Consider the following 26,512-nt stretch of genomic DNA (forward strand, 5'->3'; position numbering starts at 1 on the left):
TGTCAATAATAGGCTTAAAATATGAAAGACTTCAAAAACCCCAAAGCGCTTCTTCTCTATACAGCATCGGTGAATATATATCTTTGCTATATAATTTTAAAACAAGGAATACTTTTCTCTTTTCTATATATAATATATGTCTTCCAAAATACATTGTCAGTATTTATATCTGAAAAATACTGTACAAAAAAAGAACTTCCTATAATTACTCTGTATAAACATTAAACAATTTAATAATCTCTCCTTTTGGTCTGCAGTAAACATTTAAATCGATTGGATGAACCACAGTTTGCAACACCATCCCCTTCTGATATACGCCAGTGTCTTTTACATTCATTTTTCAGAAGTCCACTTTATAAGAGCACATACGTTCAAAAGCAAACAGAGAATAAGAAACGAAAGCTCCAGAATCCTTAACTGATGAGGCATTCAGAAATGATACCACGAAGATAGAGGGTCTTACAAAACATCAACTTATTAACTGAATCAACTGATTTTTAAAAACAGCAAAATAGAATTCACAAATATATATATATATATTACCAAAAAAAAAAAAAGGAAAAACTGAATCTTAAGTAATTGTTTTTGACTATCGAGAGGGATATGGAAAAAGTTAACTAGAAAAGTGAGAGTGGGGTGAGCGTGGGGGAAGGGAGACAATGAAACCAAGGTCAATGCCACAGGCTAGTCCAAGAAGCATTTTTGGCTCATGTACTGATCCATCTAACCCCTCATTCATAGACCTCCCGTTACCCTCTGCTTCCCTGTCCTGGGGATGTTCTGGTCATGCTCAAATGCATCGTTTTAATTTTTGTTTTTTTTTTTAAAGACAGTGAAAAAATCTTAGGTAGGGAACATATCCTACGTCCACTAGTAATACTCAGGCAGCATGCTCTAGCGTACAATAGGATTATTGCTTTAGGTACAGACAGTGCAAAAACACACTCTGTGTTCTATAATAGTACTCTTACTTATCTGGGGGCTGGTAGAATGAAAAGGAAACTTAGTAAATAGCAATAAGTAAATATGGGATCTAACAAATCTAAACAGCACTTTAAATTTGAAGACGATTATCACCAAAACTGGGGGTGGGGTGGGATGGGGCGGGAAATGAAAGCAACCTATAAAGGAACAGAGCTGTGTGTGTAGTGCTAAGTTATTGTGTGCACCGTTATTAGCATGGCGACTTACGGATTCAACAAAAACAAGAGTTTGTACTCTTGAGAACTGAGACCCACTATTTTACCAGGGCTCTTCTTAAGTGAATCCAAGTGGAGTCCTGGAAGAGTAGGTAAGCAGGAAACGTGAAGCCACAAGGTTAGGGCAGAAGTGGAAAAGGGAGGGGGAGGGAAACCCACAAGAGGTCTCCAGAGTCTAATCAAAACATGGCACCTTTCTTTGTTCAAACTAAAAGACGATGAGAGGGCCATCTTCAAATGGCAAGTGCAAAGGAACACACACACACGGTGGACCACACACATGAGCACAAGCACATGGGCGCGCCTACACCCATGTGTGCGCGCGCACACACACACACACACTCACACACACGTATGCACACCAAAATGTGAGTCAGTTGTGTTTATGCCTCTGGTAAAGTGCTGATGTCAGAAAGGTTGGTTTGGGTGTGGTGCTATCAGACAGGAAACAAGCTGTCCATCTAGTCAAAAGCCAGCCCGCAAAAATGCCATGCTACAGGGGCCCGTGCCTGGCCTCGTACTTGGCAAGTATGTTCTTGCATTTGCCCAGCTCCTTCCTCAAGTCAGCCACCTCCTGGCGGAGGGCCGAGTTCTCCTTCTCCAAGAACGAAGCCCGGATGGCAATCTGGTTCTCCTTCAGCCGCCGGGCATCGCGGGAGCGCTTGGCAGCCATGTTGTTCTTTCTGCGCCTTGCCCAGTACTTGTCATCCTGCTCATTAGTGACAGAAGGAAAAAGAAACAAGATATTAGATTTCAGCAATGCAGCGCCTCGGCCAGGGGGCTGGCAGCCTCTAGGGTTGTGCGGAGACACCAGCCCAGGTGCTTAACTTGAGCCTCCTTCTTTGACACTTTCTGCACATGGGAGAGAGCAGCCCACGGGCCATGGCTTCCTTCCTGGAGCAAGGACCAACTTGTCACAACAGGTTCCGATGCTCTTTGCCCAACAGAGCATGTGCTCAGTGAGGGAGACATCAGAGCTGGATTGAAAGCAAGTGACTTGCCTCTCACCCTGAACGACATTCCAATCTTCTTGCCTCTCTTGGCTGAAATTTTTAAGAACTTTTTTTTTTCCTTCCATGTGTACTCCTATGCTTATTTATTTATTTATTGCAGTAAATTCATATAATATATTTTGGAAGGCAATTTAGCAACATGTCTCAACCATTTCGTGCATTTACTATCCATCTAGCAATTCTGCTTCTAGGATTCCATTCTGCTGCAATGACTATGCTTGTGCACAGAGACACAGGCCCAGAATTGTTATTGTAGCATTGTTTGTAAAGGAAAAAAATGGGGGAAAAATAATTATCTGTAGGAGATTTACTACATTAGGATAGTCACGGCGACACTCTATAGCTGTTAAAAAATAATAATCCACTGAACCCAAAAGATGTTCATGATATACTACAGTGTGGGTGGAACCAAGGACAACCTGCTGATAAATATGTGTGACTTCATTTTGGCTTGATTAAAAAAAAGTAACATAATATATTCATAGAAAGAGGCTTAGAAGGATTTATACCAAGCTACAAAAGTGGTACCTCTAAAAAGTGACTGTAGAGAGAGACAAAGGGAGACAAGTGGGGTCTTTAACCTTTTATGTCTTTCTGAACTAAAAGAATATTATAAAATGGGCATGTACACTTTGGTGGTTGAAAATGGAAATTTTTTTTTGAAGTGCTTTGTCCTGCCACTAACCAATGTACTCACATCAGTGGCTAACATTTAAATAACTTACTCTAGTTTTCTATTTAGCTGTTCACTAGGCCCCAGCTAGTCTGGGTAGAATTCAGTTGGTCAGTGTGAAAGCAGAACCTCCTTTTCCCCTTAACAGAAGAAAGGGAAAGCGTCTTAGGAAGACTGTGAGTCTTCTTTTAGACCTTCCCAGTTCATTGATAGTGCCACCTGATCAATTTTGCAAGTGTCTTTGCCTAACAACTTGCAATAGCAAAACCCCTCCTTCTTACCTGTGCATGCCACCCAGAATATATCGGTGAGGCCAGTCCTTACCCTCCCCCTGGATTCCAAGGGACAACTGGCATTGGAAGAGGTCATTGGGATTGGGGAAAGGCTGCCAGGAAAGTCCAAGATCATGGTCTTGCCCCAGACCTACCTGTCACCCTTAGCACACATTCACACTACGCAGAGTATGTGAGGTGGAAAGTGTGTCCTGTCTGCTGGTCACTGTCATCTTACTTATAAAGCACCCCCAGCTTTCCATACATTTTATAATAATGTATAATAGAGTGAAAAAAATCTTTATGATAGGTGGTACCAGAATTCTTCTGAGGGAGGAGGCTGCCCACTGAAGAATACCTGATAAGTAAGCTTGGACGAGTGTGCTAGGGTTGTTGGTAGAACCTATCATTTGTGCTTCTGAAAGGGAGTTGGAGGAGCTGGAAGAAAGGGAGAGACACTGGGAGGAACTAGGAGAGCCAATGACATCATGGGGGTGGAGGGTGCCCAAAGCATGTTCACAACAGTGGGCTTCCAGTTCTGATGGAGGATGTTTGTGTCACTTGAATGCAGGACCCCATTCCACCCCCTTTGTAGGTAAATCTACCACACCGGTCAGTGTGTCTGGGAGTGCGGCTTCCAAGAGCATTCCAAAGAGGAGCTGACTCAGGACAGATCAGAACCTACACACCAGGGAAGAGGAGCCCAGGAGGTGAGCGAGGACAGAACAAGCCCCCAGGAAATCATAGACAAGAGAGGGCTGGGGGGAGGTATTGCCATAAGCCATGCACTTGCTGGTCTGTGACAATCCTATCAGGTCTTAAGGACCAGGGAGTCACTTGCTGAGCTCAGGGTAACAACCAGCCTCTCTGTCTCTACTTGGAGCTCGTCTAAAGTGCTTTCATTTCTAGCCTCACCAGTCCACACATGCAGATGAGCTGGCAAAGATGCAGAATGAAGCATAAATGTCTCTGGGAGGGAAGTGAGGAATAGGGGTGGAACAATGGCTGCAGAAGGCAGAATGAAGAAGACCAAGCATCCTGGCCTGGAAAAACCAGCTCGCCTCCCTTTATCGTCACAGGATAGTTGTGGGGAGGGGAAAGCAGGGTCTTGCTTAGGCCTGATAACCTGGCATGACATCCCCTGTGCCCTTCTCCCAACCTCCTAGATGCTGATGCCATCTAGATACTCAGTCATTTGCACCAGCAAAGACCCACACAACCATGATCCTTCTCATAGGTTAGCATTTTTTTCTTGTTTTTTTTTTTTTTTTTTTTTTTTTTTTTACCAGACTAGAAATTTCATGAGGCCAGGAACAGTATCAGTACTGGCTGACATTGTTATCCTTGGTATCCCCGGCCCAAGACAGGGCTTGGCACACACTAGCATTTGAAAAATATTTGTCAAGTAAGTGAATGAACTGTTAAAATATTAAGAAATCAAGATGAACAGGCTGATGTTTCGGTTAGAAATCCCAGTATGCCATTCCTTAATTCTCCCAGGGGGAGCGTGCTCAATTCTGGCAGTGAGGAGTGGGAAAGACCAGTTTTGGGTGGGCATCGGTTCACCACTCATCATCCAATGCTGGGGCTAAGAACACCTCCCCCACCCACCCCAGCTCAGTCCTCTCTGCTGAAAGGAGAACATGTTACAATTCTTCCTGCTTCACGCCAGCACATGGTCTGTGGCTTCAGGCTTTACACACAACTGGAAAAAAAAAAAAAGAAAAACCCAAGGGTACATGGCAAGAGCATGTTTCTGCCCATAAACAGGTCATGAAAAGGTCACCTGGCTATGACAGTAGTCACATGTATAATTCCAGTACAGTTTCACATGGCCTCTTTGTTGCTAAGGTTAGCTGGATTATTAAGCAATCTTGCTCTTTGCTTTGAGGGTGTAAATTTGGAGACTCTATGAAAGTCTGGCTGAAAGTTCTATCTAGTATTCAGCGGCATCCTTTCAAACTACCTTCCAAAGGAGAGGAAATCCATATAGAACGGGCTCCCTGATTTAGGATAAGGTATGAGGCTCTGAAATACACCTAGAATTGGATCACTAAGAACACAAGACTGTACCAGACATCCAACTGAAAGAGGGTGCCAACTTGTCCTGGATCTAATCCCACCGCACCCTGGTCTCATCCCATCCAGCCCGACTAGTTTAGATTTTCTGACTTTTTAGCACACACTTTCCTGTTTTGATTCTCAGGGTAAGGGCCCTTGCTGTATCCCTTGTCAGGATACCATGCTGCAGTGACCTTTCTGGAAATGAGACAACCTGGGAGCTGGCCTTACTCTAAAAGTAGAGTTAACCTCAGTTCCCCTTTCTGCTTCTCCATTTCCTCAACTGCAAAGTGATAACTCTGGACTAATGGATCTCTAAGGTCCCTTTCAGCCCTGACATTTTCCCATTCTGCAGCAGTTAAGGTAATCTCAGATATGTGGGTGACAACAGTGAGTTAGATCTGCTGGGTACTTCTTCTTACTGTGTTCATCCTAGATTTAAAAAAGCAGCAGGAACTGGACTAAGTCAGTTCAGACAATGTCCCAAACTCCCCTTTTCCTGGCCCAGGAAAGTCGACACATGAGTATACTTAGATTTGAGAAATGGGAGTCAGATGTTAGAAAAGAGCTAATTAAATATAGTTTCAGTGCCTTGAATATGTACAATCATATCTACATTGTCCTCCTGATTGGAAAGAAGAATATATTCAAAACGGTTCTATGAAATGGCCAATTAAAAATGGTTCCATGCCGGGCACAGTGGCGCACACCTATAATTCCAGCAACTCAGGAGGCTGAGACAGGAAGATCGTGAGTTCAAAGCCAGTCTCAGCAAAAGCAAGGAGCTAAGCAACTCAGTGAACCCCTGTCTCTAAATAAAATTTGAAATAGAGCTGGGATGTGGTTCAGTGGTTGAATGCCCCTGAATTCAATACCAGATACAAAAAAAAAAAAGTTATTCCATGTTGGTATTAGTAGACATGGCATGATTTCGGAAAGAATTCTCATCCTAAATTATGACTAAATATGTCAGATTGATTTTGTCTTATGTTGTATTCAATTTCCTAAGGTAAATCTATTTCCCCTTATAAATAATGTATGCCATTGAAGATATCAGGGAAATCCAATCTAGAATTAGCCTTTTGTTGGGATGCTCAAGTGATCACCACTTGCAACTCAAAGTGAAGGTAACATATAAACAGTATCAAGGAGTCTACCAGCTTCATTCACATTATCACACCCTGGTCACCCCAAGTTGGCAATGTGAAGGGAAGTTCTATCTCTGGCTGTTCATTTGTGAGGCCTTCTGGGAAATGGTAATGGTTATCCACAAATTTGCAAACGGCAGATAATAGTTGGAGGACTATGAGGTCCTGATATCCTTCCCAAGGTATTTTCTTTCTCTTTCCAACCTTGAATGATTGGGGTTTTAAATATGGGATATATCATGGCTTTTCTTTGCAGAAGGCAGCAGGTGTCTTTCCTTCCTAGACTTGACATCAATCTAACATCTTACTATTTCTCCTTATTTCTATTCAGTGTCAAGACATGAAATCATCTTTCAGAAGACACCCAGAGAGGAAGCCGTAGGCCAAGAAGCTACAAGCCACCAAACAAGATCAGAAACCCCGTGCCCTTCATTCATTAGCTTATGTGAGCTTCTTGGAGTCACCCCTTGCATTTGCCTCTCAATCCCACTCTCCATTTTCCCAAAGCCTGATTACCAGTTCCAATTTACCTTCAGATCATCAGGGATGAAGACTTTGCGAGCTTTCTTAATCATGGGCTGTGGCTTCAGTTCTTCCTCAGAGAACTTGCGTTTGCGAGGGTCAAACATTTCCTGGCCAGGGATGCTGGAGAGGGCAAGATCTGCTGGATCTGGCTCATAACCCACCGGGACCTGGATGGTGTCAGGATCAATGGGACTTGGTGTATTGCGGTTTGCTGGCAACAGCTGACCTGGAACAACACAGGAGTTTAAAATTCATGAACACTGCAGGGAGACCCAGCAGACCGCTACTTAATGATACACCAAGGTGAGTGGCAAGAGTCTCCAACTTATATGTGACGCTGGTGTCATTTGTCTTATTCATCTTCACCATGTTCCTGAGAACCCAGCAGGATAAATGCAGACTTCACTCATGTCACATCAGGCAACACAAAGACACACAAACACATGTTCACACACTGGGCAGGGCAGGGAGAAACTCAGTTTAAAAAACACACATTCTTTCTTTCCTATGGCACATTCACATAGCTCTGCGTTAAATGGACTGCTGGCTGCGGTGGACAGAATAGCATGGTGTTTATCTTCAAGGTATCTTCCAGGTGAGTCCTGGGGAAAGACCAGTAATTAGCCAGTTAAGATAGAGTGTAGGTGCTGGGATGGAAGTAAGTCTCCTGTGGTTCCAGAGTGTAGGAAATGGTAACATGACACCATAAGGGTTGGGGAGCTCACCATGGAAAGGATACTTGCCATAGCTGCATCTTGAGAGAGTGATTTGCAAAAAAAATTATTTTTCAGGAATAAAATGATAAGGCAGGGGTTTGCATTTTTGAGGAACCACAGATGACCTCCAGGAGCTGGAAGGCTGAATTCAAAGAAGAAATGGAGTTGGGAAAGCACACCTGCAAGAGATGCGGCCACTAGCAAGGATGTTTTAAAAGGGCCTGAATGTCACTGAAGAAGTCTGGGTTTGGTGAACAGACTCAAAGAGTGTCATGAAGGAATTGAAGGGGGCACCCATGGAGACAGATCAGATACAAGTCCACTGCAATAAACCATGCACCCATGGCAGTGGAGACAGAGAGAAGGGGGCAAGTTCAAACATACTTAACAACTTAGAGAGGACGCAATGGAGACAATCTACCCTCCACTTGACGGTTGTACAGGCTAAACCACCGAAATGCACAAACATCCATAGAACAATGGGTTTATTGTGTTCCTGAAGATGTCTTACTGGTGAAAGTGAACTTAATAACAGACCAACATGTTTATGCTGGGAGCTTTGAATCTTAACTTCTAGTTTCACCTGAATTTTACAATTGCTTCTTTCACGCCCAGAAAATAAATGAGAGGACCCAGCATGGCTATTTGGCTCATCTCCTCTTCATCCTCACTGCCAATGGTAGGTCACTATATGAAATACCCTTTAGGTTTCATTAAAAGCTACCCCAGGTTGGAGCAGAAGCCATTGGCTTGCATTCTAGCAAAACCGTGAAACCATGCTTGTCTGTTTTTTTGGAAGGGCCTGGTAGGGAGCTTGCAAAATGAGTGCTCTGGGTGACCTTTCAGGTCCCCACTCTGCTTTGAGCTATTTGCAGCCTGCTTGCCAAAGAGGAAGAGATGGGCCCTGAGGCACTGGCAGGGGATGGGGATTTCTCATTAGCCAAGCTGCAGCTTAGCTCCAGCTTCTGGAGACTGCTGGGATCTGTGCTGGATGGTGTCAAGCTGGATTTGCTCTTGTGCTGCTTGACATTGCCTCAGAAAATGAACCAAACAGGGGTTTTATTTTCCTTAAAAAATTCTCTTTGAGCTTAACAACAGAATGACCTAACGCTCCCTCACTACGACCCCTACCACCACCCCACAGGCCAGCGCACCCTTCCCCTGTCTTCTCAAGCATCTGTTAATACTTCCCAAATGCAACTGCTCCAAGTTACAACAAGATCCTCCTTTATACTTCAGTATCGTACTTTTATGCTATATTAAATATTCTTAAGCTTCACTCACACACACACACACACACACACACACACACCCATACCACATGGTCTTTCATTTCATCTCCACCCAACTCCTTGCCATGACACCAATTCAATGTCCAGCTTCTACAAAGAGCATTCCTGGGTTTTCGGTGCTCTTCTGAGATGCTGAGCTATGACAGTCATTCGTGGTCATTCTAACAGGGACTTTCCCATTTAGGTAGTTCCTTCTCAGTGTTCTTTCTTTTTCGAGCCTTTTCCTCCAGGGGAAGCAGGTCCTCCCTACCTGCAGAATGGAGAAAACCTGACTGGACCACAGCCCAGGTAAAAATGGCTTCCCCAGTGGCAAATAGCAGATGGCAAAGGACCGTGAAACAAAGCCAAGGCCTTTCTCTCCCCCAGAGACTCTCCTGCCGTCTTATTTATCCATATTTCCCGTTGAATTACTTCTGCTGGACTCATTTCCTCCCCCACCCCCACTTAATTCCAAAATGTCAATAGTGTCATTGGGATGCAGGTAGAGGAGCTTTTGTTATTTTTTTCCTACCTTTTGTGAATTTAAAGCATCCTCATGTAAAAATTGTAGGTTTAAGAATGTATCAGTACATTAACTTTTTACACCGCCAAAAATATCTCCTGCAAAATTCCAAGTGCAGAAATGTATCAAGAAAGCTAAAGTCCTAGGTCTTACTATTCTTCTCTCTCCCAGTCCCTCTCACATCACTTCTCAGAGGTGACCACCCTCAACCACTTGGTTGTGAACCTCTCATGCCTTGGTTTCTTACACATAAGTGATTTTTAAGCCAAGTGGGATTATACTATCCACATATCTTAAATTACTTTTTCAATATACCAACATACCATATGCAAGTTCCCACATCAGTACAAATAAACTACCTTGTTCTTTTTAAAGGCTGAACAAAATTAATATAGTTTGGGCATAAGAAATTACCTAAGCATTCCCCAACTGATAGATTTTTAAATTATATATTTAACTTATATAATAGCATATAATATATATAATACATATAGTATATAATATATCACAGACCTAATAGTTCCAACAGTTCTAGCTTCTCTTAGTTTTTTGGTGCATTCATCAACTCTCCCTCTAAGAACAGTCATGGCTTCTTCATGTTTGTAATTCCTACATTCCTTTATAAAATTTTCAATCTCACTGCATGAACGAGGCTCTGCAGGATCTGAGGAGTAAGAGGCCATGAGACCAGTGACCCCTGCTTGTCCCACACTCCAGTGGAAAATGCTTTAAATGCTTCACACCCTTAAGTAGAAGAATCCTAGTAGATACGGTTGGACAAGTTAAGGCATTCCACCCCCCCGCCCCAGCCCTACTATATTGAAATGATGTATTAAGTTTTCTCCAATGCTTTTTTAGCATCTGTTAAGATAACCATGTGGCTTTTCTCCTGTTTGGGCGAAGCGTGAGCTTGGTGTTTTCCAGGGCTGTGTTGGAAAGATCCCCAGTGATACCCACAAGATCAACCCGGTTACACAGCCTCTGCAGTTTATGGGACGTTGTTTCCTCCTTCTAAAAGCATCTCGATGAAAGTCACTTCCAGAAGGACCAAGGAGGATTTCTGGAGGAAAGGGTGGAACAAAGAGCTTTAAAGAAATCTGGAAAGAGATTAGAACCCACCTTCAAACCCAGGGTTGGTCTCCACTTTTGTCACCAATGAGGTGTGACTAAAACCTCCAAAGAGTACAATGGAAAATAGGATGTTCCTATTGCTTTCATACATTAACAGGAACTTAGCAGCTCATGTTCAATTAGCTGATTAGGTAACAGTCATCAGTGAATGGGGACAGCCGCAGTCTGCATTCTCAATGTTTTTTTTTGTTGTTGTTGTTGTTTGTTTGTTTAATTTATGACTGCATCAAAGTAATAAATTACAGTTGTATTCATTACTCAATCCTCAAGGCTAATTGCAACCCTTCTGATGTGCTCCTTATTCAGGCAGTTAAATAAACAAAGCATTAAATTTGCAGCAGTCACTTCAAAACACATACCATAGTCCAGGGTTTATCGCTGATTAGCATTAACAGGCGGAACATGATCCTATCACAAAAGGCTGAGAGAAGAGAAAATGTTTTTTTTGGGGGGGGGAACATGATCCTATCACAAAAGGCTGAGAGAAGAGAAAATGTTTTTTTTTTTTTTTGGGGGGGGGGGGGCAGAGGTTTCCCTTTAGAATTGATGGGTGAAATTCCTGTGATTTAAAATTTGCTGCCAGATCATTCTCTCCTGCCCATCTCTCTCCTCCCCACAATCAGTTTGGTTGGTGGCTTGTCATGATCTCTCAGACCACAGAAAGTCATAAGGTGGGTTTGAAATAGCTTCTTTTACCCTCTTGGCATCCCCAGCTTTCAAAAGAAAACCACCATCAGGGCTCCTTGCCTGCTTCAGTATAAAATGTCCCTACCTCTGAAAACATCTTCAACAGACTAGGAACCGACAGGCACAGAGGTACACACCCGTAATCCCAGCAGCTTGGGAGGCTGAGGCAGGAGGATTACAAGTTCAAAGCTAACCTTAGCAACTTAGCAAGACCCTGTCTTGAAATAAAAAATAACAAGGGTTGGTGATGTGGTTCAGTGGTTAAGCACCCCTGGGTTGAATCCTTGGTATCAAAAAAAATAAATAAATAAATAAAAAGAAAGAAAAGACAAGAAGCTAATTAGCCTAGGAGACTAGGACTTAACAGAATCAATAAAGAATGCTCACATGTATACAGAGATTAATAAAATCTCATAAGAACATCCTAAGGATGTTGGCTTTCTGGACTATGAGGGCAGATTCAGTGGTGTCTATTCCAATGGCGAGACCTGTTTGTAATCTCATACAACAAGCACTTTGCAAAGGTAGCTGTGTCCTTGCGGCCAAAGGTCTCATCCACGTCCTATCCCCTGTGATCTTGCAATCTCAGGAAGAGCCTATTTCCCCATCCCTTGTATCTGGGCTGGCCAACAGAATGTAGCAGAAGTGACAGAAAGTCAGTCCCAAGGCTGGAACTAAAGAGCCTTCACACGTTTCTGCCGATTCTCTGAAGTGTGTCTGTCACCACCATAAACCTGCCCCATCTAGCCTGCCGGAGGAGGTAGATGATGCGGAGTGAGCCAATCTAGGTCAGCTAAATCACCTTCTCCCTGGATGTGTGAGTCCAGCCAAGGTCAGAGGCACCTGACACACAGTTATTACAGATGAGACAACAACAAACGCTATTTGTGTGTGCTCCTGAGTTTGTGTAATTGTTAAACATTCTCTTGGCAATGGATGACTAACCCGTGAGCTGAGCTACAGTGTATGGGGTGATGTTTACAATCACATTTACATGAGAGCAGAATTGAAATGTGTACAGTTAAGCTGCAAAGTGAGTCATACTTGGGTTTGAATTCTGATTCTGCCACCTGTACATTATACCCTTGAACATCTGGGAATAAAAGAATCATAAAGAAGTGCCCCTCTAAATTCTAACAAAGTCAGTTTGGGAGAAGGAAGTGACTGGTGATCCCACTCCCCATTTTCCCCTTGTATCTCTGCATTCCAGTTTCCTCACATGCAAAAGAAGATTTGCATGCCTGCATCACTGTGTTGTGTGGGAGATGTATGTAGAGAGGTTGAAGTGCTTAGCGCAATGCCTAGGACGTCATGGCGCTCCATGCATGATCTGTACATCAACAAATGCAAAATACGAATACAATGATCAGAAAGACTTTGAAATGAATCATATACACTACCTCCCTCGTTTAAGCCAGCACATCCCTCCCCTGACTGCATCAAAGTAATAAATTACAGTTGTATTACAGTTGACTACTGTATGTCCTCCTGTCTTCCTTCCTTCCATGCACATCCCTATGGTGCTATGCAGCTACCAGAAGATATTCTACAAATGCAGACGCATGCAGGCCGGCTTCCCATAATGAGCCTTCAAAGGCATTCCTTTGGCACACGTGATAACATTCCAGGCTCCCTCGGTGGCCTTCCTTCTGCTCCTCACACACCCCAAATGTGACCATCCAGGCTTTAATACTTAGTGTTCCCTGGACCTACAACATTCTTCCACCTGTCCTCTGCCCGCTTGGTCCTTTTGATTTTTTTGGATGCCAACTTCAATGCCATCTCCTCCAATCCTCTGATGTCCTTCTACCCCCACTCACCGCCAATCTAACACGTTTTATTTCCCTTACAGTATTTATCTCCATCCACAATGATTTTGTGTGTGTGACCTTCCTGACAAGCTCCCTCCACAGGCGTGGAAACTCCAGGGGACAGGGACCTTGTCTTATTTACTGCTGCAACCCCAGCATCTAGATGGAGCTTACATGAGGGGGACAGTACCAGCTACTGAGTAGCCGAACACAAATACCCCCACAAGCTAACAAGGACTGTGTAGGGACTGCCTTTTCCTCCTATTTTATGTATTTTTCCAATAAACAGTAATGAGCATTTCAAAATCAGAAAATGAAGACGTTGTTCATAAATCCTGGACCTGGCTTCACTTTGCACATGTCCATTCCTGCAGACGGTGCTTGCTAAACACTGCTGAGAGAAGACCACTCAAGCTGCTGGAAGAGGAGGAGGAGGGGGCACCAAAGAGATGGAGGGAAGTGGGGTGGAGGAAGAAAAGAAAAAAGCAACCAAGGGCACTGCTCTGCTGCAGGCCAACTGCTTGACACACCCGGGAATTCAGCTGATGGACCAGGCCAGCCTTGGCCTAGAGGCTCCACCTCCAAGGGGCCACAGCAGTGGAAAGAAAGGCTCGAAGCGGGGAAGGGAGAGGGTAGGAAAGATGTGGGCAAAAGTTAAATTGGAAATGATCCTTCTGAACTCAGCAGCTAGGGAACTGTCACAACTCTGATGTTTTCTTCTAAGTGTCCTGAGCATTCTATGGTTGATATGCTGATTTTAAGTCAAAAACAAATCTCTCTCACTTACTAACACCCACACACACACACACACACACACACCCCTTTGTGCCACATGCAGACACAGTACCCAGTAAGTGCTCAGTCTAAGACCACAGAACAAACATACTGAAAGGCCCACTGTCGAGACGCCTTTGATCTCGGTGGCTCTGATCCAACAGCTCCCTTCACAGAGTAACAGGCTGTTTGCAGAAATAAGGGGAAAATACTGCGCTGAAACACCAGCTCAAACCTCACGTGTAGACACAGGGAAGGGAGCCTGCTACCATTTACTGTAAAGGCGGATGCTATGAAGTCCCGTGGGCAGGCAGTTTCCTGGCCCCCTGAGTAATCCGTTAGTAGTACTAGTGGGTTACAGGGTGAAGCCCTTCCTCCAGCAGGCCCCTCAGGCCCACCATCTCATTTAATCCTCAGAACAACTCTACAAGGGTGGAATTATTCCTATCCCCATTTTCTAGAAGTGGACATAAAGGAATGGAAACAGATGGTTCAAGATGAGCTCAGAGCTGACTCTAGCCTTAAGATGCCCAACAGCAGAGGGAGAAACAGACGCACCTTCTGACTCTCTAAAACCCAGTTTCTACAACATTCAAAGGCTCATGGGTGGGGCCCAAAAGCCTGCCCCTGTCTCAAGGGCAAGCCAGGGACGGTCCTGCATCAGGACCTGGGCTCACACCTTCTGACCTGCGTGACTCTGAACCACCAGCCAGTTCCACGCCAGGTCATTGTACCCCACATCTGTTGAGAGAGAGTGGAGGCCAGAGATGTGAAGCCACCTGCATCAAGTCACACAGTGGGAAAACAGGCGAGCTAGGGTGGAGCTCTGTCTCAAGACAACCTGCCCCGAACCCATGCTCTTTCTGTCCCACTTCACTTCCCCCTCAGAAGGGCAGAAGAGGAAGAAGAAGAAAGGGAGGGCTTTCCAAGTCCCTCTTCTCTAGCCCAGCAGGTTCCTGGTCAAGGGCTGGTCCTTCAAAGATGGACAGCCTCCCATCATGGACAAGAGCCCCCAAAGGGCTACAGGTAATCAGGTAGCCCGTCCTCTGTTCCTCTCTCCCTTCTTGAACCTCCTCCTCTCCTGAATGGCAAGCTGGGTCCAGGGTAAGGGCACATGGAGCAAAGCAACAGCTGACCCAGAAGGCCAGGGGTCCTGCCCCTGAGACGTCTCACAGGCTGGCATGTGTGAGCACCTCTGGGTGCTCTGGAGAGCATGCCTTGCTAGGGGACGGGCGGGGACTCCTGGCAGAAACGGTCTGACTATCACACTCTGTGAACAGGAAGTTGGCTTCAAAGGTCACTTCATGGGAGAGGAGTGTCTTAAATCTATAACCTTAAGTTATTATTAATATGCTGATTAATGTTTGGTTTGGGCTTGGGCCACGGGACAGCTGGAACACGGCTCTGAGGCTCTGCTTGAACCTGTCCCGTGGAACCAGCAGAGTTCATCAGAAAACACAGACGAACTTAGAATTCATCAGGGCTTTGCCCACACAGAGCTCTGTGGCCTGGGGCCAGTTACTCTGCCTTGCAGAACCCTGTCCCCTCACCATCCAAGCGGAGGAGACAAAACTCCCCACACAGGGGAAGGCCCCCTGGTCTCCTGCAGCCCAGACTTCCCTCGCGTCACACCCTGGCTCCCCTTTTCCTTTTTCTCAGCTCCAGCGAAGCCTGACTGACATCACCGAGCGTGACCCTGTGCCCAGGACAAGCACTTTGCCCCAGAGTGGTGCATGAGTACTCAAAATGGCCCTGACTTGACTCGGCAGCTTCTGACTTGGCAGGAGTTTGGAACTGGATGGACAAGGCTTCTTGTTCCAAGCGTGTTTGTCATCACGCTTCTTGCCAGTGCTGTCAGCAAAACCTGCCTCCTTGAACCCACTGGGAGGTGAGACCAGAGGAGCTCGCAGCCCATCAGAAGTCAGTGCAGTGGGGACAGAATGGAGGTCAGGCAGGGCATGGTGGCCCTTTGGTCCTCCCACCATTGCCCTGGAGAAAGGGCAATAGAGCTCCCTCTAGCTGCTCTTCCCTGGGTGGAGAACCTCTCCCTGGACACATGAGTGACAGGAGATGGGGCCCATGTGGCTCTGTGGCTTTAGCATTGGCATCCTCCTTCCCTGTAGCTGTCCCAGCACCTCTGAGTGCAGCGAAGGGTCTGGCCAGAAGGGAGCTCACAGTGCCAGAAGTAGGTACCCCAGCGTGAGGTTCCCTTTAGATCTTGCAGCCCCGGCTCCCCAGGGTTGGAAGGTTACGCAGGAGAAGTGAGAAGCCCTGTAAGCCTCCCTCACACACTCCCATGTCCTGCTCCGTACTCCACCCTAACGTTTAGAGCTCTGGTGAGACAAGAGAGTGTTTCCTCTGCCCTCATGGGGAATGTGTAGGGATGAAAGCTCGGGAATGGGAGGGTGTCAGGGAGCCCACTGCCGGGTGCTCAGTCCTTCAACTGTTCTGTGCAGCAGTATCCCTTCTTAGAGCAGCCCCATCCCCCTCCAAGGCTGCCACGGTGTAGGGGTGTAATAAAAAAGCTATTCCAAGCTGCTGTGCACAACTCCATATGCTAAAGAGCAAGCCAGAGAGACAGCTAAAGGGGACAGAGTGGGGGCTCAAGTCCAGCATTCCCTTCGGCCCTCGGCAGAGCCCACTGTGCCATGCAGGATGGCAACAAGGCCCCCAGCTCTCCACAGAGGGGCTCGGGGGGAGGGCCTTCTGTTTTCCATACCAGCATTGGGACTTAGCTGGACTATATGCCACACACTTTTAGCCTTATTGTGCTTCCCTGCGACCCTGTGAAATGAGTAGGGACAAATGGGCATGTTTGGCTTGTAGAGAAATTGAGTCACTCAACAATTTATCCAGCACCTCCTAAGATGGGCCGACTTCTTCCCAAGCAGGGAGACGTGGTGTTCTCCCTTACCTGAAGTCTATTTTCAGAAAGCGGCTCTTCCCATTTTTAATGACAACAGGCACTACTTGAATCAGCACCACCCGGGGGTCCCCAGAGTCCCTTTAATCCTCTGAGTTGGTGAAAATGTGCAGGCCTAAGTCATTTGAAACCTGCAGTTTTTAAAGTGCTGCCATGGCTGGTTATTAAACTGACTATTCTCTTCCGGGCTATGTTAAGTTTTTGATTATGCATCAGAGGAGAGAGTGAAGCCGGAGACTAAGCAGGCGACAGGGCCTGCTGATCTTCCCTGTGAACTCAGGACGCCACCCCCAACAAAGGGCCCTGGGCTCTCCCCAGCAACACCCTTCCCCCGCTCCTGTCACCCAAACCAAACTAAATAAAATGGAGGAAGAAAAACAGGATTGTTTTAAAGTCTGCATTTCCGGCTGAAGGTGAATGAACAGGATTCAGGTGTGTCTACAGTCTGGCTTCTCAAGGAGATCCACATAAGTTCTCACCAGTAGGAGAGTCTCCAAGTCAGCACCCAAAAGCAAACATGCTTCTCCAAAGCCTCCTGGCCTTGGATCTTGGCCAGTGCTCTCTGATTCTCTTACACCACAGTTCACAGAGAGTCCTCAATGGGTCTGTGGATTGCCTGTCAGTCACAGCCTCCAGTCTTGCTGTCATTTAAGCCAATGTGCTTATACCAACGTATCCTCTAACCTCCTGCAGGTCACCTCGGACCTGTGAACCATCTATTTCTCCCATAGTGTCTGGCTTTAAACTTTAACCACTCACTCCCCCTCAGGCAGGATGGAGAAATGAGCCACGGACTGGAATCCAAAGGCCCCAGTGGTTATGGGAATCTTGGGGAGACTCCATGAGCCTCCGTTTGCACACCCTTTAAATAATGGCTTGGGACAATAGAAAAGGCTCCTTCCAGCTATACCAAGAAACTATTTGGGGATTCAGTAAAGGCTTTCTTTTGTTTCATATCCTATCATACAGGCCAGGCACAGGCCATCTCATGGGGTACTTGGACTACTGTATAACCTGCCCACCTGATCTTTCTGCCACCTTGCCATCCCATGTCCCAACAGAAACACCAGGTTATTCTCCCTAGAACATCTTCACTGTGTTCCAAAGTAGACAGCTTCCCACTGCTTCGTGGTCCAAACTCAGTGGTAGCTAAGGACCTCTACAATCAGGTACATTGCTCTTGTTATAGACTTTCGGCTCCAGCCAGGTTGGTCTGCCTTGTCTCTGGGCACTCTTGGTTCCTGTCTTCTCCACCCCTACTTGTTCAAACACCCATTGAGGTCTAATTTAAGCCCTTGTCCTCCTAAATATCCCAGTGTTGGTGATGGCTCCTGATAACTTCTCTCATACTTAATGTCTATGCCATTTTCTACCTAGTATATGCCAGCATAGAATTTATATCAGATTAAGTGATTCTGTAACTTTTAAGCAATTATCTAGTCTCAAACTTGATTGAGAATCTTTTCAGGCAAAGGTCAAGCCAAAGTCCTGTGCAGATGATGATTAACACAGGTTTGCTGATTAAAACATTCATTTGCATAACCAACTCTGATTGGGCACCTGCTCTGGGCTAGGCTCTGAGAACATGTAAATGAAACCCAAGCTCTGGGAGCATGCAGCCTGGAGGTGGAGACCCGTCCAGGTGGCAAAGACATAATTAAGAGTGTGGGGCACTAAGTGCTATGGAAGAGCTTTGCCCAGGGATCCAAGGGTGGGAGTTCAAAGGTTGATGGCTAAATCCAGATCTTTGGAGACAGTGCATCAGGGAATGCTCTGAAGAGGGACTTGGCATCTTGGCCAAGTCTTGAAATTGGCCAAGCAAGCAAAGAGATGAGGAATGATGAAGGTAGAGGAAACAACGTATGTGAAGACACAAAGACATGAGAGAATCTGTGCACCAGGCAGAGTACTGGAAATAGCTGATGGTTGAAACCCAGAGGCAAAAAGAGGAGTAGAGCGAGTACTGACAGCAGAAAAGCAACCACTCAAGATGTGCAGCTTTGACCCTGGAGGAAATGGAAACCATTGCTGAAATCAGAGCTAGGGGGTCTCTTGAATGACTCATCTCCAGAAGACTGTGAGGCCACTCAGCAGAGGTGGGTTCAGAGGAACCAGAATGGGCCTCAGTCATATCAGGGACAAGGGAATGGGTGGGTTCCAGAGTTATTCAAGAGGTGGGAGCAATCTGAGTATCAGACAACTAGCTCTGGGGAGGAGGAAAGGGCCAAGGTTAGCCTAGACACCTGGACAGGAGGTGATGTCAGGAAACACAGTGGGGTGAGCACACAAGGAGGAAGAGAGCGCTATGCCTCCGTGGACTCCTGATGGAGAAGAGGAGCTTGGATGACAATGGCCACAGCTTCATGTACAGATCTACACTTTAGAAGAGTAATAGTAACTGGACATGTGGATGTGATAATCTTGAGTTCTCTCCAGAAACAAATACAGAGCGAGGAAATCAAAGAAAATGCCCTGGGGACACGGACACTTTAGGGACAGGGAGAAGAAGAGGACTCTATGGAGGGTAATTAGAAGAGGCCAGAAAGGTAGGAGGCAGACCAGTCTTTGGACAAGCCAGAGAAATGGGACTCACCCAAGAGAGGTCCTCCTAATTTGCAGATCCCTCATGGACAGTCACTGTACTTCCTAATCAAGTAGCCAACAGCCTTATTACCTCCATTGAAGAAATGAGAAACAATAAAACCAAAGAGATTCAGTACGGCACCTAAGGTCAATAGCTGATGAGTTGAAAGAACTTATATTCAAAATTAAAGCTAACTGCAAAGCCCTGACGTTCCTTCTATACTTCCGCCCCCACCCACACAGGTCCACTCGCATCAAAGACGCCATTAATACAAAAAGCTAGTGTCTAGAAATTTCTTTCAAGCCACACTCACGGGTCCCCTACACGAGGCTGGCATGCTGGGGTTCTTACACACTTTCTGTGATGTGAGGTGTCTACTCTGCATTCTCTGGGGGGGTATTTTGAGAGGTGATCACTAGATCGTCTAGGTAGAGGGAATCCACCTAACTGATGGAGGGTTTTTCCTTTTTCTGTCTATTACACCCAATCCCTAACACTCCCACATCATCTTTTTATTTCTTGGTCTGGAGTGTGATGTTATAGAGGGGGAGGGGGGAGAGAGAGAGAGAGAGCGCAAGAGCGAGCGCAGATGGAAGTGCCTGTAGAGATGTCTTCATAGCCTATAATCAGAGACATCCGCTCCATCAGCTATGAAAACCACACAGGATAGGGGCATTCACCTTGTCCTTGTTAGGTAATGATAATTCTGAAAGGTCAGTAAATAATTGCTGTAGGCAGTGGAAGCTGCCTGGAGGAGGTAATGCTAAGTCAGGAATATGGACTCTGGGGGGGACTAATCAACGACATTCCAGAGTCAGCTGGTACCGAAACAAAATCAATTTCATGACCCCTGCCTCTGATGTGGGGTAAGGTGAGCCATCTCCTAATACCACCCGCCTTTGCAGTCACCAGCTGTACCTAAGTATTCACTGCAAAGCTTTATTATCGCCCAACTGGCACACACCTGTGTGATGAGGTGGCGCAGGAGGAAGTACGAGATAACAAAGTGACAGCTAGCTCCTCAGTCCTTCAGGCAGAGGGAAAGGGAGAGCCCAGAGCAGCATACGTGGTTTACAGACGTCTGTGACTGGAATTCAGGGCAGGTGCGTTTGAATTTTACCTTCAGATGCAGCCAAGACTTGAGGAAGAGAACGCTGGGGTTTTCTAAATAAACTCAAGTCCCATAGAGAAGAATTTCCCAACCGCCACTGATTTAGACAAGTAATAAAAATAGAGGAGTTTATTAAATCTTGTTCTTTCCATCATCATGTTGGCAAGGGGAAAAAGAGAGAGAGAGAGAGAGAGAGAGACAGGTAAATTCTCGCACACATTTATAAACCTGCAGTAATTCAGACTTGATCTACAGTCAGTTCTTTTATATACACTAGAATAATATTCCAGACCAATTTCTTAGAAATGTGTTGTTTCAGAAAAACTGAAAATTTCCAGCTCGCTCTAAGATTAGCCAAGCTCAACCCATCTGGCTGGCTCCGGCTCCATCTAGTCTATGAAGAAGTCTCCATGGGACAAAAAAAAAAAAAATCTGCCTTTATATTTCATAGGCACAAGGTGAGGTTTGGGCACCTCTTAGGTAAACAGAAATAAGACATCATGTCATCATCATCAAAGATTCAGACGATCACCTTTTTCACTCTCCAGCTCCTCAAACCCACTGCACACTGGAAGGAGATCCACAGTCTGAAATCTTTCCGCCGACACAGACTATCCCAGCACCTCTGAAATTCTTTGTCATTTCCAAGTGTTGACAAACTCTGGCCTGATTGGCTTGTATTTCCTAACACAAAACCCCTTCAGGGAAGGCAGTTCTCACCTAATCATGGGAGTGAGTGAGTTGGCTGATAAGGAGACCAGCAGGGAAGCCATGCCAGGCAAGTGCCAGCCGAGGGCAGGGGTCAGTTTCCCCCAGAAAGGAGGAGGAAGAGGAAATGCTATGAGATGGAGACAGAGGGTCTACAGGGTGGCAGGGCAGCATGTGTATGCAAGTTGCACTTGCCTTCCTAATGCCACAGAGCAGGGGACAGTGCCCCAGTCCCCTTGGTCTGGAGTGTGATATTATAGAGGGGGAGAGAGGGGGTAGCAGATGGAAGTGCCTGCAGAGATATCTTCATAGCACACAATCAGAGACGTCTGCTCCATCAGCTATGAAAACAACATAGAAGGACAGGGGCATGCAGAGGATGTTTCCCAGAGGACAGGGAAATGCAGAGGAGGAAGACAAGGCTTAGCCTCAAAGGTAAGTATTGAAGAACTGAAGGCTGGTGATCTGTTTCTGAAACGGGTTGTAAACAAGGCAATCATTGGAATAATTTCTGAAGTTGAATAGATTCTTGGTTTTTCTAGATTTCTGGAGGATAGATGTTCGTGTTCATTCATTCACATTCATTCTCTCCCCCCCTTCCCCCGCCTCTGCTACCTACCAATAGAAAGGGGACACCTTGAATTCTCAAAGCTGCCAAGCTATGTACTAACCTGGGAACATTTCATAAGGAAATCAGAAACACCAGCATTGACTTTCAATATCTATAAACTCTACCTACTTCTAATGGGATGTGAAGCCACACCAAAAGGAATTAAATAATTCTTTCTTAAAAGCCTATAAAAAGGGGGCTGGGGATGTGGCTCAAGTGGTAGCGCGCTCGCCTGGCATCCGTGCAGCCCGGGTTCGATCCTCAGCACCACATACAAACAAAGATGTTGTGTTCGCCGAAAACTAAAAAAAATAAATAAATATTAAAATTCTCTCTCTCCTCCCTCTCTCTCTCTCTCTCTCTCTCTCTCTCTCTCTCTCTCTCTCTCCTCACTCTCTCTTTAAAAATAAAGCCTATAAAAAGAAGAAATGGGGGCTGGGGTGGTAGCTCAGTGATAGTGTGCTTGCCTGGCACGTTTGAGGCACTGGGTTCAATCCTCAGCACCACATAAGAATAAATTTAAAAAAAGAAGAAATGGATTAGGACTAAATAATGAAAGAATAAAGAGAAAAGTATCAAACAGAACCTAGGTGTTACTGGCTCTTGCTGCTTTCAGTACACTATTTCAATAAATACAGATCCACTAATGTTTACGTCTGTGTAAATACAGATCTCCAGTGTAATAGGGATTTCGGAAGAAATGAGTCATTCTATTTCTCCCACCCCACCACAGTATGAGAAGTCTTGCTGCTTGTGTCTCAAAGGACATACCATGGCATCATCCTTAGAAGCAGCATCTCCTTCCTTTACCCAGTCTACAGCCAATATTCTCGGCCTTGGTTATAGATCAGATTCACCTGTGGAACTTTCTAGTCATACAGCTGATCAGCACCCCTACCAGCTCCATCAGACCTGAACATGGGGCCTGGGTTCTATTATTATTATTTTATGAAATAAAAAATACCTTTCTCACATGTTTTCAGTGGAATGTGGACTGGTTCATTCTTTTGGAGACTATACACTTTGATATTGCAATTCTACATATAGGAATTAAATTATGCATCTACCACAGAAGTGAACAATGGCATCTGTGGCAGAAACCAATCTAAATGCCTAGAGGTGAAGTTAAATAAATTATGGCAATCCACACAATAGGATTCTATGCAGCTGGTTGATCTAGAAGTACTAGTATGGAAAGAGCTCCAAAAGATATTAAATAAAAAAGGCAAGTTGCATAACATTATGCATTATACGCCTGTAAGTGTATGTACATACATTTCCATATTCCTACATAATATATACACACCCACACATTAAAGACATACATATGTATACACACACACACACACACACACACAAACATGCTTATAAAGACAATAGAAATGTTTGGAAGAGTATTCAAGAATCTGCTGACACTTAAATCCAAGAATGGAATATAGGAACTCCAGCTATACTCCTACAGGGTTCTGACCTTATTTTACAAGGACCCTATCTTACTTCTGTAATGAAGAATCCTTAAATAATTTTTAAAAATCTCCACTAGTAGTTCTTATGTGAGGCCAGAGCTGAGAAATGTTAGTCTAGAGGAAATAGCCCCTGTGAATATAAGGAGCTTGTAAACTGCAAGCTTGCTTGTAGGGAAATCAACCACCCACAGGGGGAGTTTATGCCATGTCATAAGTATGATCTACCAGAAGGTGGCGCCGCAGAGGCAATCACTCAGGACTTCAACCAAAACTTCTTAGAGTAGCAGAAGATTGGGGTTCATGAAAAATTGATTGTCAAAGGACTATTTTACTTATGCCCCCAAAGCATTCGATGCTACTTTTCTCTATAAAGGGAAGTTTACACACATGGATGCCATATGTATTTATTTATTTTTTTCCTGTAGAAAATCCATACTTTACGTTACTTAATACATTCAGATATCACATTGGGAAAATGTGTCTCTGCAAAGAGTTGGCCATGCCCACTCAGGCCTCCTCCTTTCCCCTCCTCACTGTTCCCTGTAGTCTTTGCTCTGGTTTACACATTTCCTTATCTTATTCCAGGGTTGATCCACAAAGTAAGACGGCAGTGAGTCATGTGGGGTGTTGGTCCTTTTGAATTTGTCCAGATTTTCAGCCCAGATCAGGTGCTTCAGACACAGGGCAGCCCAGGGCAAGAGCCACGAGCTTGCCTCCCCTCCCTCCCACTAACACTGATGTTCTGGAAGTGGGTGTGTTGCCACAGCAACTTTTAAATCACATCAATTATACCGCCTCTACCCTCCCAGCATCTTTAAGCACACCATGTTTGAGACACGTGGTTCACTGCCCTGGAGTTGCGAGCTGCAGGGCCCTCCCCCTGCAGCAAAGTCCCCCTTATCTGGGTTGGGGGAATAAACCGCCTGCCCAGATGTAGATGTGTATATATTAACCACCATATACATTTTTAATTCTCTTTTATTCTCCTGTTTTTTATATTTGCAGGCCATATCCCATAGTACTCTGCTCTGTGAATTACCGGTGCAATTTAATAGACATCAACTCTTAATATCAATCAAGGAAAACTCAGCGGGTCATTTATTGTATTCTCCCCTATTTTTTTTTAATAATTGTAGATGGACAGAATACCTTTAGTTGTTTATCTTTATGTGGTGCTGAGGATCAAACCCAGTGCCTCACACAGGCTAGGCAAGTGCTCTGCCACTGAGCCCCAGCCCCGGCCCATGTATCTTTCCTTTTTGTCCATATCATTTTTGCTGATTCTTCAATACGTAAATCAAGGACCTTCTTCTCTCTCTTCCTCCTTCTCCCTATTCAGAGCTGGCCATTCTTTTCTTCCCGGCGTTACCTTGCCCATTCTCTCATACCACCTGTCACACTCCATTTACAGTTATTTATCTCTTTGCAATTCACAAGCATCTCCAGTTCAAAGGATGACATCTACCTTATCTCTGAATCCCCAGCACAACTCAATGCCTGGTAAACACTTGGCCCTCCATGCGGTGGCCAGAAAATGAATACATGGCCCCCAAACATCCATGCATGGGGTTCTCCATTAGTGACAGGGAAAATGGCATGATGATTGTTTCTCTGACTCGAGAGAATGGCCTGAAGTCCATATCTATACATGCACCCAAATGCTTCTGCAAAAGGAGAACACAGAAGGCCCATTCCCTGAGATTTTTCTTTCCTCTTTTTCAGATCCAAGATGCGCACTGAAAGGGAGGCTTCTCCATATGGAGAGAAGGAGCGGAGCCCTGAAGAAGGAAGCCGTAACATTCCTGGAGTCTTCACAAGGCAGCCTGACATCTGGTCCACACTCGGGGAAAAGAGGCCACATCCTCACATGCAGAGCTATTTTTGCATTCTGAGCTGCTGATGCCTCGCTCGTAGAACTTGCCTTATACACAGGAAAGGGAAGGGCACTAATATTTACCAAGTGCTGGCTGCGTGTCCCCAGAAGTATCTCAAAAGAGCCTCCTGCCCACGTTGTGTATCTGCACAGAGCACTCACCAGGCATGTCTGAATAGCACATGGAGGGGACACTGAGTAAGCACCTCCCTCACCATGCCTGGCTGACGGAAAAAAGCACAGCTGATGCCCAACTGGGCCCTATATTCACACACGCATCTTGGTAAGGTCTTCTCACCCAGCAGATTCTGACTGAGTATGTCCCCCTGCTGTGCTAAGCGAGATCAGCACACCCTCGGCACAGGGCCATGGATTCTGTTCTCTTCCATGGACTGTGCTGTGGGCTCGCACCAGTGACCTCAGGAACACAGCAGCACTCCGTGTTCCTAACACCCCTGGGCCATCTCTAAATCTTCCTGGAATGCTGTGTATCATCTCATAGTGCTTCTTCTCTTCTAAGACCAGATCCAAAGGAGCTTTGACTTTGAGAGTCATGCAAAAGCACAGAATTCATGTTTAAATTAAACCCTTCATGGTTTAAAAATAGAATGTGTGTGTAAAAGCTAGCCTCTCTGATCTTTAAAACTCAATTCCCTGGAGCTGGCTGCAGCCCTCGGGCCTCCACAGATGCGCCTTCAGGTGTCACTTCTTTGCTCTGTAGTTCCTCCACCTCTAGGTTCCCAGAACAAATCTATGATGATACCATTCCATCCACACAAGTGTTCCAACGGTTCCAGAAGTCTTGCTACCTTCCGGCAGCAAAGAGCCCTCTACTGAGAGACAGAGAGAGGAGGGCATCGGCCAGCTCATGGGCTCTGGTGCTAGAGGCCTGGTGTCCCGGCCTGGCCTTGCTGTCACTAACTGCTCACTGCAACATTTTGCTAACTCTCTGGGCCTCAGTGTTCCCATCTGTCAAAAGAGATAATAATAATACCTACCTACTACTAATACAGAAGCACCCAGAGGTAGCTTAGAGATTTAACATAGTAACATATATTAACCACATTGTGTCGAGCCCAAATCACAATAAGAGCTGAAGCAGGACTAGTTGTTATTGTAATGTTTCCTTTCCCACCCATCATATGATGGAAGTTCTATATTCAGAGAAAAATTGGTGCAGAGTTGATTGCCAGAGTCAGGGTTTCCCAGTCAGGAGCAAAGAGGGAAGCGCTGCTGTCTCTCCTGGGAGCGCCGTACTGATGGGCATGGCCCCACGCGGCTGCCACACTTAGCAGCCATTCCACTGGCATCCCCTGCGTCTCTCCGGGCAGATGCGGCTCCTGTGTCCTATGCACTGGCCCTTCTGTTGATGTGGAGGCTGCTTATCTGTTGTTTGCTTTTCTTCAGCAATGAGGAAGGGAGCTCTCTACCCT

The 26,512-nt window shown here is 45.5% G+C and overlaps 1 protein-coding gene across 4 annotated transcripts in view; it reads right to left on the bottom strand.

The window, feature by feature from the left end:
- Positions 1–205: 205 nt before the first annotated feature.
- HLF (HLF transcription factor, PAR bZIP family member) overlaps positions 206–26,512 on the bottom strand; it is a 49,057-nt gene continuing 22,750 nt past the window's right edge. For 3 of the 4 annotated variants that reach the window (XM_081270596.1, XM_081270599.1, XM_081270598.1), the window contains 2 exons: positions 6,897–7,117; positions 206–1,911 (listed from right to left, as the gene is read on the bottom strand). In XM_081270596.1, the coding sequence (XP_081126722.1) occupies positions 1,693–1,911; positions 6,897–7,117 (440 nt within the window). In that variant the 3' untranslated portion in view covers positions 206–1,692. The remainder of the gene's footprint in view (positions 1,912–6,896; positions 7,118–26,512) is intronic. The other variant, XM_081270597.1, reaches the window with a different exon arrangement.

Source organism: Spermophilus citellus, assembly GCF_964194105.1.
Source record: "Spermophilus citellus genome assembly, chromosome: 17".
Taxonomy (NCBI): Eukaryota; Metazoa; Chordata; class Mammalia; order Rodentia; family Sciuridae; genus Spermophilus; species Spermophilus citellus.